General features: G+C 33.2%; 1 protein-coding gene across 1 annotated transcript in view; it reads left to right on the top strand.

Moving 5' to 3' along the window:
- The window catches only part of LOC114327822 (uncharacterized), a 56,871-nt gene that overhangs the window by 10,278 nt on the left and 27,423 nt on the right, over positions 1–19,170 (top strand). Inside the window, exons 3-4 of the mRNA XM_028276530.2 lie at positions 5,844–5,975; positions 14,735–14,770. Of these exons, the coding sequence (XP_028132331.1) occupies positions 5,844–5,975; positions 14,735–14,770 (168 nt within the window). The remainder of the gene's footprint in view (positions 1–5,843; positions 5,976–14,734; positions 14,771–19,170) is intronic.

The raw sequence follows: 19,170 nt of genomic DNA, 5'->3' as shown, positions 1-19,170 counted from the left end.
CAGTTGCAGTTGTCGCCAGGACGACGTCATTACATTGCATTATTAATTTGTATATTTCTTAGCAACTGACGTTCCAGGTAGCGGGTAGGAACTCCTTTGGACAGTCCTATCAGTGAAAATGAATCAATCCCTGCCCTCCGGAGATTCCAGGGGTTTCCTGACCCGGGAAACTAGTACCTGTTTAGGGTCCCTTTTCCAGGGTTACGGATGCCATGGAGGAGAAGAAAGAACACCTTCGGTACGGTATGGATGGCGGACGTGGCAGCCTCTTGATTTTAGGGTTGGTATGAGATCAAAGGGGTAGATAGAACTCCTCAGCCGTAGCGAAGGCAATCTATCTAAGAGAAGGACACTCTGATGTCAAATCCTGACCCTCCAGGTTGGGGGTTGAGGCATCGGACTAACTCCTCGATACGCGGAAAAATAAAAAAATGTTAAAAAACCCAAACCGTCTTGGACAAGGATGGAAATACTGAAACGAACTCGACAAAGAAAACGGACACTGAAATTTGGAACACGGAACATTCAGGGAATCTCAACAAAGCAAACGGAAGTGCTCAGTGAACTAAAAGACCAAAAAATTGACCTCACGGTACTAACAAAAACCAAGAAAAAGAGCCAAGGAGCGGAAAATATAGGCAGTTACGATCACTTCTATAGTTGGGTCCCTAAGGAACAAAGAACATGTAAAGGTGTATCTATTGTGGTACACAAGAAATTTCGTAAACGGATCACATCGTGGGAAGCGGTAAACGAGCGAATTATAAAACTTAACATGAGTAAACAGTGCTAGTCAAAAGTCCTTACCCCCTCGTATCTTTTGAATGGCTATACCCTCGTATCTTTTGAACGGCTATACCCTCGTATCTTTTGAACGGCTATACTTATAATACTGAAATTTGGAGGAAGCAAATAAACGGACGTAAGCTTCTTAACTAGTCATGACAGGTGACGTAATAGTGACAGATGACGTTACAGAGCCACTGTGACCGATAATTTTAAATGGGACCTTATGGAAAGTGATACCTCGTTTGAAAGGTATTCAAAATACCTATTCAGTCATACTAATTTTTTTGCACAAATAAGATACAACCTAAATAGTTTAGAACAAGAAAGTGTGAAACTTTTATACAAAAGAAGACTCGGCCAAAAACTAATAGATCTACAACACGCATCTATAGAAGAACGGTATATCTACTTGAAAGGATGTATACACTCGGCCGCAGAAGAAGCCTTAAGACAGATAGAAAAGAACACAAAAAACAAACCCTATTGGTGGGACGAAGAAGTCGAATCAGAAATAGAAGAAAAGCGAAGAAAATACCAGAAATACATGAGTACAAGAGATGTAGCAGACTAACTAGCTTATAAGAAAGCACAAGCAAACGTACGCAGAATGATTAGGCAAAGCAAGAACAAAAAATGGGAAAAGCAGTGTACACGAATCGATACATACATCGGAGGTAGGAAATCCATTAAGAGCTGGAAAATTCTTAGAAATCTACGCAAAGAGACAGGAAAAGAACTTGTATCTGCAATATCACCGAATGAGTGGAAGGAGTATTTCAGCGACCTACTGACAGAAAAATGAAATGAATTCAAAACATTAGAACCATCCCAGGACACAGTAGGAGTAACAGGATCTCCAATAAGGCTATCCGCCAATGAAATTAAGAAAGTATGTACCGAACTAAAAAACGGTAAAGCACCAGGACCTGGGGGGATTCCAGCCGAGTTAATAAAAAACGGAACTCCAAGACTTTACGAGCACATAAGGAAACTACTACAAAGATGCATCGACAACAAAGAAGTCCCACAAGAATGGAAATTATCGTATATGTCAGCAATATACAAAAAAGGAGATCGAAAAATATGTGATAACTACAGGGTTATTTCCGTTACACCAACAATCAGCAAAATATACGGAAGGAATTTAAAAAACCGAATAGAAGACGAATACAAAGAAATGGAGGCAGAAGAACAAGCAGGACTTAGAGCAGGAAGATCTACAATTGACCACCTTTTTGCAATCACACAAGTCATGGAAAAGAAAACAGCGGTTAACCAAGAGATTCATTTCGTATATATTGATCTGAAAAAAGCATACGACAGCGTACCTTTGGTAAAGTTATGGGAGGCAATTAAGAACACAAATATAAACATAGAAATCATCAAAATAATTAAAAATTTTTATAACAGCACGACCACGAAATTAAACAAGGAAAAAAACTCACCGAAGGATTTCTGACAAATAAGGGGCTCAAACAAGGAGCTTTTCTCCAACACTTTTTAAAATATATGTAGTTAGAACAAGCTCTTAAAAATTGGAAACGGAAATGCAAGAACATGGGACTCCCACTAAATGACCATACACTATATACTCTTTGTTTCGCAGACGACCAAATACTAATAGCACAAGACTACGATGATATAATGTGTTACATGACAAGAAAGCTAATAGAGGAATACAGGAAATGGGGACTAGAGATCAACATAAGAAAAACCAAATATATGCATATCGGTGGAATGCAGCAGGACTTGATACTAGAAGGAGGAGAAACAATCAGTAAATTTAACGAATATAAATACCTGGGTATGAAAATCACGAATGATGGAACACTGGACGGAGCCATTAAAGAACGAAATACTCAGGGCAGGAAAGCAATTACACTCCTAAACTCAGTACTCTGGGACAAGAAGGTAAAAAACCAAAACAAGAAAAAGATCTATAACGCCGTAGTGAAAAGCATCATAACATACAGCTGCGAAGTATGGCCTATGAAGGAAAAAGCAAAACGAATGTTAGAGGGCACCGAAATGGATTTCTGGAGAAGAGCTGCAGGAAGCTCAAGAAGAGAACATGTCACCAATGAACGAATACGAGAAATAATGAAGGGCACACATACAATAAATGACGAAATCAATGAAATACAACTGCGATGGTTTGGTCACGTACAAAGAATGCACGTAGACACAATCCCAAAATAAATACAAAACTGGAAACCGCAAGGTAGAAGGAGAAGAGGTAGACCGAGGAAAAGTTGGCAGGCAGGAATAAACAAAGCCATGGATGAAAGAGGTCTGCAAGTAAATCAATGTGCGGACAGAGAGGAATGGCGAACGGGTATCGGAAGACGGAGAACGTTATAAACCGATAATATATATAACTGACGTTCTGCCGAACAGCAGTTGCCAATAAAAATACAAATTAATAGTGCAAAGTAATGACTTCGTTATGGTGACAACTCTAACTGCCGCTTGCAGTTGCCGTCTGCCGCCTGCCGTTGATGTCTGAATCGTGCCTTAACATGAACGCTAATGAAATCTGTGTTGATTCCATTGTAAGTTTTTAATTGTTTTGAAATTAATGCGGTCAATCAATTGTTTTTATATTCTATTATTTATTAGGCTTCTTCTGCTTATGCAATCCACTAATGGATGTTCGCGATCAAGTTTGACCATTTTTCTCTATCCCTTGCAGTATGTATTAGGTCGCCTATGTTTCTTATTCCTGTCCATTGTTTGACATTACGGAGCCATGACATTTTCTTCCTGCCCACTCTCCTTCTTCCTTCGATTATTCCTTCAATTAAGGTTTGCAGAAACTGGTATCTTTCGTTTCTAATTAGGTGCCCCTGGTATGCCATTTTTCTCTTTTTAATTGTGTATAGCAGTTGTTGTTTTGTATCATTCTCTTATTATTAGGCACCAGATTTAGCAATTCGGCTCACACTCCCTCTAAGGGGAAAATTGAATGATCCCAGATACCTACGGTATCAAAAGGATTGAGCTCTGGTGGGACTCTTTCCATGTTATCGAGCCCTAGGTGACTTGGTATGCAGGTTTATCTCCCAAAAATGTTCGTACACTTCTGGCCATCGCGAGAAGTACAGCTCTATACATGGTCTTGTAAAGATGTTCATTTAGACCCAACTTTTTTATGCTTTCGAGGAGGTTCTTTGGAATCACTCGAGTTGTAGACATAATAATAGGTATCGTATGGGTACTTTTCATTATGAATTGTGTTCGTATTTGAAGTTCTAGATCTCTGTACTTGGCGATCTTTTCAGTAATCTACTACGGAGATTATTGTTGTCAGGTACCACCACATCAATTATTAGTGTTGTTTGTCTTGTTAATTTATTAACTAGTAAGAGATCTGGTCTATTATATGCCACTGTTTGGTCTGTGAGCACAGTGCGGTCCCAGTAGAGCTTGTAGTTGCCATCCTCAAGCACACTCTCAGGGACTTATTGATAATATGGGAGATGGTCCGTTTGGAGAAGTCCCAGCTTGATAGCTATCTCTTGATGAAGGATTTTTCCCACTGCGTCATGCCGTTCCTTGTATTCAGTTGCAGCAAATGTCTGGCAGCCCCCTGTAAGATGGATGGATTCTTGGGTTTGACATCCATATCGGCATTTGTCGTTTTGGACCTGAGAGTCTTTGATGATATATTTCACGTAATTTTTGGTTGGTACAAGCTGATCCTGAATGGCCAGTAATGAATCCTCCGTTTCAGGGAACATCTTTTCTGATGTCAACCAAGAGTTCGACGCTGTATTGTCGACATAGTCTTGGCTGACCTCATTGAGATGTCGCCCTTGCAGAGGTTTACCCATCCAGGTACGCATTTTTTCGTCTTTAGTGGGGTGATTTATACGCATTTCTGGTTCCCTCAGTTTGGTCGGTGTTGTGTCATCTACTGCGCAAATAGCGCGATGTAGGGTAGATGTATCAGCTTTGATCTGAAAACAAGATCTTAAATTAGCAATTTGTTTATCTAATTGCTCACCTATATCCATAAGTCCTCTTCCTCCTAGATTCCGTGGTAATGTTGTTCTTTCTACTGCCCTTTTAGGATGGTGTTTTTGTACTTTTCTGAGGTGTGTTCTTACTTTTCGCTGAAGATTCGCTGTCTGTTTTTGTCCACTTAACAATTCCAAACGAATAGCTAAGCGCGGAACATGCGTAGGTGTTTAGTACCTTAAACAAATTTCTACTCTTAAGGTGTGAACGAAGCAGCTGTTTTACCCTTTGTATAACCTCAGTAGTTATCTCAGTTTTCATTTGCTTATGGTTAATTTTCCGCGCTTGTTCTGGCCATTTTGCATATCGAATCCTCCGGCGTGAACTTTTCCTCAGACTATATCTAAAGCACGGCACTTGTCTAGCCCGAAGTGCATAGTAATATCATTTGAAAAGGATTCTACAGTTCTTAGCACCTCATCTATTTGGTTTCGAGTGGAAGCCATTAATTTTAAATCATCCATATACAACAGATGATTAAGCTTCGCCACCACATTGTTGTTATTTTTGATGCTAAAACCTGCGTCAGTGGAGTTCAATAGCTGAGATAGTGGGTTCATAGCTAGACAGAACCACAGGGGACTTAACGAATCGCCTTGGAACAGGCCCCGGCCGATTGCAATATTTTCGGTTTCCATGTTATTTTCACCAGGTATTTGAAGGTGAATTCTAGTCTTCCACTCTGTCATTATATGCTGTAAAAAGGTCCCTATATTATCATCGACTTTATATATTCTCAATATATCAATAAACCATTCATGCGGCACTGAATCAAAAGCCTTCTTGTAATCAATGAAGGCAGTAAATAAGTTCCTCTTTTTTGAATATGCTTGATTAGAAATGACTAAGTCGATGATAAGTTGTTCTTTGCAACCCATGGAAACATTAGCGCATCCTTTCTGTTGAGGCTCTATGATATTGTTCAGTGCACATTGTTGGTAGATACGCCGGGCTACACAGGATGTGACCAATTTATTATTAGACCATCTAATTTATTATTTTTTATTAGGCTTATTAATATGTTTTTCTTTTAGGAATTTAGCCCAAAATTATTGGCACTGACGAAATCTCTGCATACTACTTGTTTAGCTCAATCTGGGTGTAATGAAGCACAAATTGCTTTAATGAAGGCAGGAAATTTAAAAAATCCTACAGTTAGCGAAAAGGTAAGATACTATACAGTGAATACGTAAAAGTGGGAATAAATTAATTTTTTCGTGTATGGGTGATTTTGAAAATAAATCCCAAAAGAGGTCGATTTTTTTTTAAATTATGATTTTTTTCGCATATACATACAGGGTGTTTAGTAACGAATGGGACATAGCTTAACCTTAGGTTCCTGAGTTTAAAATAGGTCGATTTATACAGGGTGTCAAAGTTAAACTTTTATTTTATTTTATTTATTCTTGAATATATCCTGACAGGCATTAACCCGCCATTACACGCGCTATGAGGGAATCCCTCACCATATTGGTTTATAACCAACGAAATTGTGTAAACTAATACGATAAACTTAAGCACCCAGGAATGCCTTTAGCATGGTTCATGAGAGGGTATGAAAAGGTTATAGAATATTTCTGGCGGTCAGTGTGCTGTGTGATAGTTGAAAGAAGAGACATCCCTCTTCAAGTGAGGGAATTCCTCACTGCGCGTGCAATCACGGTGAAATCACGTTTCTGTTATCTCAAAGAAACTTTTAGGTTTTTATTTAATATTTAGGTAGGTTTAATTAAAATATTATTGTTTGGATTAGGTTAGGAACAGTGGCACACCGAGTGGGGGGTTTAGGGGTTAGAAGCCCACCCAGAGCATATAGAATAATATATAAAAGAAAGTAGGAAAATGTAACTTGTCTTTCACAAATAATACAAAAAACTTTCGGTGCCCAAGCTAAACCCCCCTCCCCCCAGAGGAAAATTCTAGGTGCGCCACTGGTTAAGAACCCATTTTTAAATTTACCTATTCTAATTGGGAAATAAGCCACAATTTAACTTAAAAAATTGATTTTATTGACGTTTCGAATTCCACCTCGGACGTCTTTATCAAAATACAAAATATTAATAGTTAATTACATAAATACCACAAAGAAATAGCTTCAGAACAGTTGTTAATTATAATTTATATTTTTAGTAAAATTAATTCCCGTAAAGAACGTTAATTTCTTCAGTGGCTTGCTGAAATTGAAAATTAAGAAAACTTGCTTTTGATCTATGTATATTATTTTTACTTTTGTTTTGTTAAATTAATAAAAAAAGTTGGTATACGAGACTTATACGAGACAATAGTTGGCTGTATACCATAGTTTAAAAAAAAAACCTATACAGAAGTAAAAACTTCAAATTGTATTTTGGTATAAAATAGTTTATTTAAAACTTCTAAAAGTCATCCAAGTCATTTAATCTAGTAACATCGACTTGTAGTCATAATATTTTATCATAAGGTATAATGTAAGCCATATATTTTGAAGTTACCACCTTCATTGGTGTGCTAGTTACAACTACTTTGCGGAATGCACTGAAGATGTTCTGTTCAGAACGAAAACGTTTTGCAATCCATGTGGATGACTTTTAGAAGTTTTAAATAAACTATTTTATACCAAAATACAATTTGACGTTTTTACTTCTGTATAGGTTTTTTTACTTTCTATAATATGTGAGTACAACCCATTTTATATTTATACATGTTGACATTCATTCTTCTTCGAAATAAGTCGAACTTATGTAGGTGAGGGCGACGCTCATACGCGTGCAACCACGTCCGAATAGAAGACGCGTGTAACGGCGGGTTAACAACACGAAATTTGGTAAGCAAAGGTTTGTGGGACAAGCAATCTAAATTCGCCAACAAAAATGATGTATTACCCAGAGGGCTTACACACGCCTTTCAGCGCTCATGTAATACGTTTTTTTATTACATACTCTACATACTTTTTGAATCGTAACTTTTATTCTCTTTATATTACTTAAAAAAGGTATACTACTCAATATAAATAATCTAGATAAAGAATCTAGCTAAACTCAACCGTTTTCGAGATAAACGCAGTTTAAACTGCGATGCAACATAATTTTTTGCATATTATACTCCAGGCCAGCGGTTCTCAACCACCGTGTCGCGACACACTGGTGTACCGCAAGAACCTATCAGGTGTGTCGCGAGATTTACGAATACGATATTTTTTTTTATATTTTTTACTTGTTATAATATACCAATCATGCATTCAACCATTTTTTTTAACTATTAGGTATATACCACGTTATACCACGTTATAGGAAAAATACTAAACAGAATTTTAGAACTTAAAGACGAACTACTCGAATTTTTAAAACAGAAGATGGCCAAAGTGATTTTTGTAAAAATCTTAAAAAACCTCTTTGGTGTGCTAAGTTGGCTCACCTTTCTGACATTTTGAATGCAACGATGCATGGACGAAAGGAAACCATAATATCATCAACTGATAAAATAAGTGCCTGCTCCAAAAAACTTACATTCTGGAACTAGGTTATAGAAAAAAACGATTTGACTGCTTTTCCCGAAACCTCTATAACTTTAATTAATTTGAAATCTGAAGAACAGACTCTACTAAAGGAGAGCACGAAAGAGCACTTATGTAAGTTGCAAGAAGGGATAACTAAATACTTTCCCTCTGTCTTGAGTGCTAACTGTGAATGATTGATTGCACTTGACGAGAACAACGTAAACAAGGCAGAGTTAACCTATTCTGAAAAGGAACAACTTATTGAAGTGTATTCTGACACAGTTTTAAAATCAAAATTTAGTGAAGTAGCTCCGGATGTTTTTTGGATTTCAGTTAAGAATGAATACCCAAAATTAGCAAAGAGAGCAGTATCCCTTTTACTGCCGTTTTCGACCTCGTACTTATGTGAATCTGCATTTTCTGCTATGAAAAATATAAAATCTAGCTACCGGTCTCGACTCCTTGATGTGGACAGCGAGCTGAGAGTGTGTCTGTCTACAATTCGTCCTCGCCTAGATATACTTTGCAAAAGTCATCAGGGTCAAATTTCACACTAATTTTATGTATTCTTTCTGTTTTGTTTTTTGCTTGTTATGTTCTTACGAAATAAAAAATAATATGCTTAATATATTCATCTGTACTTACCTACCACTAGCAAAAATTTGTACATATAAGGGTGTCGCGAATCTGTAAGGAGTACATTAGTTCGTCGCTGAGCAAAAAAGGTTGAGAACCGCTGCTCCAGTCTGTGGGTGAAAAATAGGTCGATTTCAGGATATAATTCAGGAATTTTTTAAACCTATCAGGTGTTGTAAAGGACGATGCCAGGAATAACTTATACTAAAATGTGACCAAAAATATTGTTAGCTTTTTTTTATTGCGATTTTCATTTGTTAAATTTGCAATTTTTAAAGATTTTTAATTTTGCAGTATGGATATTGATTCTAGAGAAAAACTTTTTAATAGAAAGTTGTAGTAAATTAAAAAACCTACAATTTGGACTATGGTAAGTTTACTTTCGTTTATTGGTTATTGCAAAACAGCCTGCGCAAGGTCCAAAATGGCCGTTTTTTACAATTGCGTTATTTATTGTACAAATAATTTTTTTGTATTTTTTAAAGCTTTCAAAGGAAGATCTTTCAATTCCAAACACAAAAAAAATTGTAAGGCCGGATTAACGAATTTGTTGCTTAGATATTATAAATTGTTTATCCCAAGAGGTCAAATGTCGAAGGCTATAACTTTTTAAAAAAAAATCGTAGAGAGTTAGTGAAACATCCAATGTCCTTCTAAATAGTTATATTTTCGTATTTTGATGTAAATAAATGCGTAAAACATTTTTAAACCTCTAATTTTTGGGTTTGAAAATAATGGGGCAAATTTCGTTATAAACATTTAGAGCTGAAGCGGCCCTGTACATCCTATGAGTTTCTAACTTACAGATTATTGTTGCTGAAGACAAAACGAAGATTTATAAAAAAATAAAAAATTTTCTACAACCAACTGAAGCCGAGATAATTGTTTCTTTTTTTACTTAATCGTAGTGCCTTTATTTATAACAATTAAGAAATTATTTTACAGTCATGGGCTAAAGAAAGACATATTATCTTAAAATAAAAATTATTATAAAATATAGTTACATTTAATTATTAAAAATTATTTTTAAAATCGGTGCGTTTGCGAGCGGCCGAATTTTGCAAATCGCCCGGCTTGCTTCAAATCCGCGCGCTCGGAAATTTTTTACGTAACTTGTATTAAATTTTGACCGAAAACAATTTTCTAATATTACCATTATAATATACAGTCTATTTACCACTGTATTTGTTTTTCTTGTTAAACTTTTATATGTGATATCTCATTTCTGAAGAAATAATATTACAAAAATGATACATATATTATATGAAATATATAACTATATTTTTAATTTTTTCATTGTTATATAAAGATAATAATAATAATGTTACTTCTTATTATACAATATAAAAATTTTTCTTCTTGTAGTGACTATCCGTTTTGGATGTTGGCGACCATCATGGCAATCTGTACTTGCACACTAAATCCATACTGCTGCTCTAAAAAGATTTGTAGTTGTTGTGTTGAACGACGTACGTAAATTTTCTAGCAAGGTAATCCTTCGCCTTCCTGGTTCTCAGTTTCCAAATGGGGTTTGCCAAATTGCCATGATGGTCGCCAACATCCAAAACGGATAGTCACTATAAGAAGAAAAAGTGTTATATTGTATAATAAGAAGTAACATTATTATTATTATATTTATATAACAATGAAAAAATTAAAAATATAGTTATATATTTCATAATATATGTATCATTTTTGTAATATTATTTCTTCAAAAATGAGATTTCACATATAAAAGTTTATCAAGAAAAACAAATACAGTGGTAAATATACTGTATATTATAATGGTAATATTATTAAATTGTTTTCGGTCAAAATTTAAAACAAGTTACGTACAAATTTTCCGACCTCGCGGATTTGAAGCGAGCCGGGCGATTTGCAAAATTCGGCCGCTCGCAAAATCACCGATTTTAAAAATAATTTTTAATAATTAAATATAACTATATTTTATATTAATTTTTATTTTAAGATAATATAAGTCTTTCTTTATTCAATGACTGTAAAATAATTTCTTAATTGTTATAAATAAAGGCACTACGATTTAAGAAATAAGAAACAATTATCTCGGCTTCAGTTGGTTGTAGAAAATTTTTATTTTTTTATAAATCTTCGTTTCGTCTTCAGCAACAATAATCTGTAAGTTAGAAACTCATGGGATGTACAGGGCCGCTTCAGCTCTAAATGTTTATAACGAAATTTGCCCCCTTATTTTCAAACCCAACATTTAGCTCGGCTTCAGTTGGTCGTAGAAATTTTTTATTTTTTTTAAATCTTCGTTTCGTCTTCAGCAACAATAATATGTAAGTTAAAAACTCATAGGATGTACAGGGCCGCTTCAGCTCTAAATGTTTATAAAGAAATTTGCCCCCTTATTTTCAAACCCATAAATTAGAGGTTTAAAAATGTTTTACGCATTTATTTACATCATAATATGAAAATATAACTATTTAGAAGGACATTGGATGTTTTACCAACTCTCTACGATTTTTTTTTTTCAAAAAGTTATAGCCTTCGACATTTGACCTCTTGGGATAAACAATTTATAATATCTAAGCAACAAATTCGTTAATCCGGCCTTACAATTTTTTTTATGTTTGGAATTGAAAGATATTCATTTTAAAGGTTTAAAAAATTAAAAAAGAAAATTTGTACAATAAATACCGCAATTGTAAAAAACGGCCATTTTGGACTTTTCGCAGGCTGTTTTGCAATAACCAATAAACTAAATTAAACTTACCATAGCTCAAATTGTAGGTTTTTTAATTTACTACAACTTTCTATTAAAAAGTTTTTCTCTAGAATCAATATCTTAAGCTGCAAAATTAAAAATCTTTAAAAATTGCAAATTTAACAAATGAAAATCGCAATAAAAAAAAGCGCACAATATTTTTGGTTACCTTTTAGTAGAAGTTATTCCTGGCATCGTCCTTTACAACACCTGATAGGTTTCAAAAATTCCTGAATTATATCACTTTTTTTCACCCACAGGCTGGAGTATTATTGTAGTTACACCCGAAATATAAATTTGAAACAATAATAATTTCAAAAAATGTATCGCAAATTATTTTAAATGGCATTTGCGGGGCAATGACATAAATATGAGAACTTGCACAATTATGATGGTTTCAGGTTTATTTTTCGGGTGTAACTACAATGATATGCAAAAAATTATGTTGCACCGCAGAATTAAAATGTATTTATCTCGAAAACAGTTCAGGTTAGCGAAATGAATATAGTATAACTTTTGTAAGTAAACATATTTATAGAATAAAAGTAATAATTCAATAAGTAAGTAGAATTTAAAGTGGGAGATAAAAATATTGAACGTATTAAATGAGTTCTGAAATACGTATGTGGTGCCCTCTGGGTAATACATTATTTTTGGTGACGAATTTAGATTTCCCGTCCCAAAAAAACCCGGCCTACCAAACTACATATCATACTTTACCAGCCTACATATTTATAGAATGAAAGTATTAATTCAATAAGTAAGTAGAATTTAAAGTGGGAGATAAAAATATTGAACGTATTAAATGAGTTCTGAAATACGTATGTGGTGCCCTCTGGGTAATACATTATTTTTAGTGACGAATTTAGATTTCCCGTCCCAAAAAAACCCGGCCTACCAAACTACATATCATACTTTACCAGCCTACATATTTATAGAATAAAAGTATTAATTCAATAAGTAAGTAGAATTTAAAGTGGGAGATAAAAAATATTGAACGTATTAAATGAGTTCTGAAATACGTATGTGGTGCCCTCTAGGTAATACATTATTTTTGGTGACGAATTTAGATTTCCCGTCCCAAAAAAACCCGGCCTACCAAACTACATATCATACTTTACCAGCCTACATATTTATAGAATGAAAGTATTAATTCAATAAGTAAGTAGAATTTAAAGTGGGAGATAAAAAATATTGAACGTATTAAATGAGTTCTGAAATACGTATGTGGTGCCCTCTGGGTAATACATTATTTTTGGTGACGAATTTAGATTTCCCGTCCCAAAAAAACCCGGCCTACCAAACTACATATCATACTTTACCAGCCTACATATTTATAGAATGAAAGTATTAATTCAATAAGTAAGTAGAATTTAAAGTGGGAGATAAAAATATTGAACGTATTAAATGAGTTCTGAAATACGTATGTGGTGCCCTCTGGGTAATACATTATTTTTGGTGACGAATTTAGATTTCCCGTCCCAAAAAAACCCGGCCTACCAAACTACATATCATACTTTACCAGCCTACATATTTATAGAATGAAAGTATTAATTCAATAAGTAAGTAGAATTTAAAGTGGGAGATAAAAAATATTGAACGTATTAAATGAGTTCTGAAATACGTATGTGGTGCCCTCTGGGTAATACATTATTTTTGGTGACGAATTTAGATTTCCCGTCCCAAAAAAACCCGGCCTACCAAACTACATATCATACTTTACCAGCCTACATATTTATAGAATGAAAGTATTAATTCAATAAGTAAGTAGAATTTAAAGTGGGAGATAAAAAATATTGAACGTATTAAATGAGTTCTAAAATACGTATGTGGTGCCCTCTGGGTAATACATTATTTTTGGTGACGAATTTAGATTTCCCGTCCCAAAAAAACCCGGCCTACCAAATTTTGTGTTGTTTTCCCATGCCCGTCAGGAAATATTCAAGAATAAAAGGTAAACGTTTAGTTTTGACACCCTGTATTTCGGTTATTATCAACTTCCGTATTTAGGTAAGTTAGCTTAAATTGATCTATTTTAAGCTTGGGAATCTAAAGTTAAGCTATGGCGTATTCTTTACCAGACACCTTGTATATCACACTAGTAACGTTATCCATCTGTGATTATCTATTGAGATTAGGGGTCGTTTACTAGCTCTTTTGACAGGTTATTTAATTATCTATTCAGCAATATAAAGATTAACATAAATATTTATACAGGGAGTACAATTTTTTTTTAATTAAATTAATTAACACAAAGAGAATAATGTACGGAATTTATTTAATTCAATAAATTCAGTGTATTTCCTGTAAATTTTCGCTGTTTTTATATTTTTATTTTTTATTATCAATGAATTGTGTCATGCGTTATAAAAAGAAATACTGAAATGTTAAGATTTTACCAATTTAGATTAAATATTTTTATCTTAGTCCAATGATATTTAAATGCATTAATTTTTTTTTGAATCACTTAAAAATAATAAGTATTTTTGAAAAATTTAAACGCAGAATGAAAAATTACATTATTACCGAGGGCCGAAAGTCCCTTAAAAAACCAAAAACTTTCTTTTGAATGAGATATTGAAATTAAAAATCACAATAAATTTTCTCTTCTTTTTCACCCCTACAACTTATTAAAATAAATACTATAGAAGTTTTTAGGGACTTTTGGCCTTCCCGAAGAGCGCGATTTTTAAGGAAGACTTTTATTCTGCGATTAAATTTTTCAAAAACGCTTATTAGTTTTCTCGGGATTCGAAAAAAAATTTAAAACACATTAGAGTGACATTTTCGCCTATGCCCTTAATTATAAATAAATTATTCAATTACACACTTTCAAGAATATTCGGGTACACCAAATATAAGGAAAATATACAGTGTGTTTAAAAAACTATGAACCAAGTTAGAAGTTGGCAAAATATATAAAACACCCAGTATCCTTGTGATTGATAGAGTAAGACCCATTAAATATAAAATGTTTGAGATCATTTAAGTATCCCCATTTTAAAAATACATACGTTACTTTCTCAAAGAGTATATTAAGAGCATATTAAGAGTTATTTGAAAATTGACATTATTTTCTTTTACAGAAATACGTCAGTTGTTTATGGACATCATCAGGACTTGTAAGTTTATTTACATTATTTTATTTATTTCTACCCACAACCCGAAAATCTACAAAGATTTGATAGACATCTATGTCGTGCCCTCGGGCTTTAGCTAATATTTTTTGTTTTATGTTGAACAGCTGGTCAATAGTAGTAGTCTAGAGTAATAAGGATTTTTTCGGGAGACCTAAAGATCCAGGTAGCTGACTACTTTTTTAAGTTATTGTATACCTATAGGAAGAAAACCTACTTGTTTCCTGCCTATAGTTCGCGTCCGTTTTTTAATTATTAACAATTTAGTGCAAAAATCGTGATTTTTTCGATTTTTTGCACTCTATTCAAAAGATAAATAGTTGACATAAAATTAAAAAATTAAATTTTTTAAAACATTTAAAAACCTTCAAAATGCCGATTTTTTAAAATTAAAAAGTTAATTTGTTGCTAAGCAAACTGCAAAATAAGTGAAAATCGTTATTTGTTAACAACTTTTACTAAAACTACATTAAAACTTTAGTGTTTCACCCATAGTTGGGTACTTAACAAACCTTTAAAATTTGAGACCGATCCATTAATTAGTTTAAAAGTTATTATATTTGTTTATCCCAGAGACCTTTATTTTGCAATAAGATAAGATAGAAAATAATGAAGATATGGCCATTTTGAGTACGCCAAATGAAAGTAGAAGAGTGATAGTATCAAAATGTATTAAAAAAAGATGAAACAAATAATAAATATAGTTAAAAGTCCCAATGCCAAATTTTTGAAATTTTGTAGTTTATAAACATTTCGAATAACTTTAAAAATGTTTTTCGTAGAAACAATCTTTTTACATATTCGAAAAGACAGTCTTTTAACACGAATTTTCAAATAAAAAAATTTAGCCTGGGTTCATTTCAAGAGTTTCAAAGTGTTGGGACAAAGTTAGCTATATGTTTTTTTTTAATTCACAACTAATCTGTTTATAATAATTAAGAAATCTCATGAATGCCATTTTAAAGAATGGGATTTGTATTTTTTCTTAGAAATTTGCAACAAACATTGTACCTTCACAGCACCCTCTACGATTTTTCAAAAATGTAGTTCAAACGATTACTAGGGGGAACCTACAAATCCGCCGAGTTAAAATACCAAAAAAGCAATTTCAAACGAATATAATTTTCTGTATCTCCGTATCAACTCAATGGATTTTGATCTTTCTTTTTTTAATATTCATGTAATTTCTACGTGCATTACAAATATGCAATTTGTCTAGACATTTATTAATTAATAAACAGTCTAATTTGTTTAAACAATTCTTGAAAAAATATTTTTTTACAAAAATCTATTTTTTTTAATCATAGTATACATAATTATCATAGAAAAAGTTTAAGTGCACTTTTATAAATAAATGATTTTTATTAGATAATTATTTATTGAAGATAATTTATTTAATAAGTAAAATTTTAAAAAGTTATTTTTTCAAAAATTGTTTAAACAAATTAGACTGTTTATTAATTAATAAATGTCTAGACAAATTTCATATTTGTAATGTATAGAAAAATTACATACAAAATAAAACAGGAACGATCAAAATATATTCAGTAGATCCCGATATATAGAAAATGATAGTAGTTTTAAGTAGCCTTTTTTAGTTTTTGAGCTCGTGCATTTGTCGGTTCCCAGGTCCCCCTTCACTTACCACGACTAGTCACCAATTGAACTACATTTTTAAAAATTCGTGTAAAATACCAGCTTTTCTAATATGTAAAATGATTTTTTCTACTGACAATATTTTTAAAGTTATTCTAAATGTTTTTAAACTACAATATTTCACAAATTTGGCATTTTAGATAAGGCGAAAACGGCGGGTTCGTTGGGAAAAATATTCCCATGAGATTTTTTTGCATAATTACATTCGTGAGACATCCCAGAATAAGGTTCAAGAAGTCGCCCACGTGGAAAGTTGGCCAAATTTTTTTTAACAATTTTGTTTAATCAAATTGCAAAAATCAATATTTTTGGCCCAGGCATTGTTTTAGGTTTTTTGGACCATTCTGGATAAAAAAGGTCTCTTATAATTTTTCTCTTAAATTGATAGTTTTCGAGTTATAAGCAATTTAAAATTGAAAAAAAAACGAAAAATGGCGATTTTCAAGGATTAATAACTGGATTAAAAGTTATTATTATGAAAGTCAGAACGTGACTAAGTCAAACTTTAATGCTCCCCTACAAGATCCCGAAGAAATTTTTGTCATTATTTTATTACTAAGCTGTTAGTTTTAAGTAATAATATTGAGCGCCATGCACGTGGTAGCCGGCCGTAAATGCGTTGAGTGCGAGAGAGATGCCACTCCGGCAGTCCAATTGTGCATCTTAGTTGCACTCACAGTTACGGCCATCTACCACATGCATGGCGCTCAATATTATTACTTAAAAATAACAGCTTAGTAATTAAATAATGACAAAAATTTCTTCGGGATCTTGTAGGGGGGGGGGCATTAAACTTTTATTTAGTCACTTTCTGACTTTCATAATAATAACTTTTAACCGAGTTATTAAGCCTTGATAATCACCATTTTTCCTTTTTTTAAATTTTAAATTGCTTATATCTCGAAAACGATCAATTTTAGAGAAAAATTGTAAGATACCTTTTTTATCCAAAATGGTCCAAAAAACCTACAAAAAAATTGTCCGCGCCAAAAATATTGATTTTTTCAATTTGATTAAAAAAATTGTTAAAAAAAATTTGGCCCACTTTTCACGTGGGCGACTTCTTGAATCTTATTCTGGGATGTCTCACGAATGTAATTATGCAAAAAAATCTCATGGGAATATTTTTCCCATGCTTGATGCTTGCAATGCATCAGTTTTCTACTTTCATTTGGCATACGCAACATTTCCTTATCTTCATTATTTTTTGTCTTATGTTATTGCAAAATCAAAGTCTCTGGTAAAAACAATTAGAATAACTCTTAAACTAATCAATGGATCGGTCTCAAATTTTGAGGGTTTGTTAAGTACCCCAATACCTATCTTTCGGTGAAACACTAAAGTTCTAAGGTAGTTTTAGTAAAAGTTATTAACAAGTAACGATTTTTGCTTATTTTGCAGTTTTCGTAGCAACAAATTAACTATTTAACTTTCAAAAATCGGCATTTTGAAGGTTTTTCAATGTTCTAAAAAACTGAGTTTTGTAATTTTATGTCAACTATTTAGCTTTTAAATGGAGTGCAAAAAACGAAAAAATCGCGTTTTTTGCACTAAATTGTTAATAATTAAAAAACGGACGCGAACTCTAAGCAGGAAACCGATAAGTTTTCTTCCTATTGGTCTACAATAACTAAACAAGTAGTCAGCTACCTGGATCTTTGAGTATCCCAAACATGGTCTATTACTAGCTTATTACCCTGGAGTATAGACCGTCCTGGTCTGAATCCGGCCTGGTATTCTCCTATGATTTGTTCTATGAAGTGTCTTAATCTTCGGTTTATGATCCACGTATAACTTATAACTCACACAGAGTAAGGATATACCTCTACAGTTCTTGTAGCTGAGTTTGTCGCCCTTAAAGTGGATTGGGCATATATGCTTTTTTGCATTCTCAGTATGCAAATTCTCATTCTCAGTATCTGTCTATCAGTATGTGTCCTCCAATTTTGAGAATTTCAGCTGATATGTTGTCAATCGCTGAGGCTATATTATTATTCATAATAGCTGAGGCTATATAAATTTTAAGCGATGTAATGGCATCCATTATTTACTGTTTTTTGGGTTGGTATGCTTATTCATTATTCTGGTTCTGATCTCTTGTTATCTCGGTATCTTATCAGGTACCGCATGAGTTGTGTTTGTTGGTATTTACTCTGTTAGAAGACCCTATAAGTAGTTTTTCCATCCTAGTTATATTGCTGCGTCATCACTGATAATTTATCCTTCACTATTTTTAAAAAGATTAGTGCATAGTTTATATCCCTCTCTTAGTTGTTTCAGGAATTTATTATGTGCTCCTTTAGTGTCACCCTGATTGAAATCTTCCTCTATTCTTAGAATTTGGTCGTTTCGTGCCTCCTCTTGTTTCTGCTGCATATTTTGTCTGCCTATCTTCTGTTCTATTTTAAGTGTATTACACGGATAGTTCATTTCTTTTGCCGTTGTTGGTTTACATCCTTCAGCAAACCAAAGCTCTTTCCTTTGATGGTGTCTAATTCCCATAACTAATAATATTTTATATTATTCCTTACTTATTTCTATAAGAATATCACTCAGAGTAAAGGACCACGCAACACTCCTTATGGAAAAGTGGACCCGGTCAAATTTAACAAAATTTTGGTCAATGATAGTTCTCAGTCTAGATTAAAAAAGTCCATGGTACCTGGGTCTGAAGCTAGAACCTACTGTTCTCGAGCTACAGTTCTGAAGTTCTTAAATTCAGGTACTCG

The sequence above is a fragment of the Diabrotica virgifera genome, chromosome 9 (genome assembly GCF_917563875.1).
Source record: "Diabrotica virgifera virgifera chromosome 9, PGI_DIABVI_V3a".
Taxonomy (NCBI): domain Eukaryota; kingdom Metazoa; phylum Arthropoda; class Insecta; order Coleoptera; family Chrysomelidae; genus Diabrotica; species Diabrotica virgifera.
This window is presented reverse-complemented; position numbering and strand designations above follow the sequence as displayed.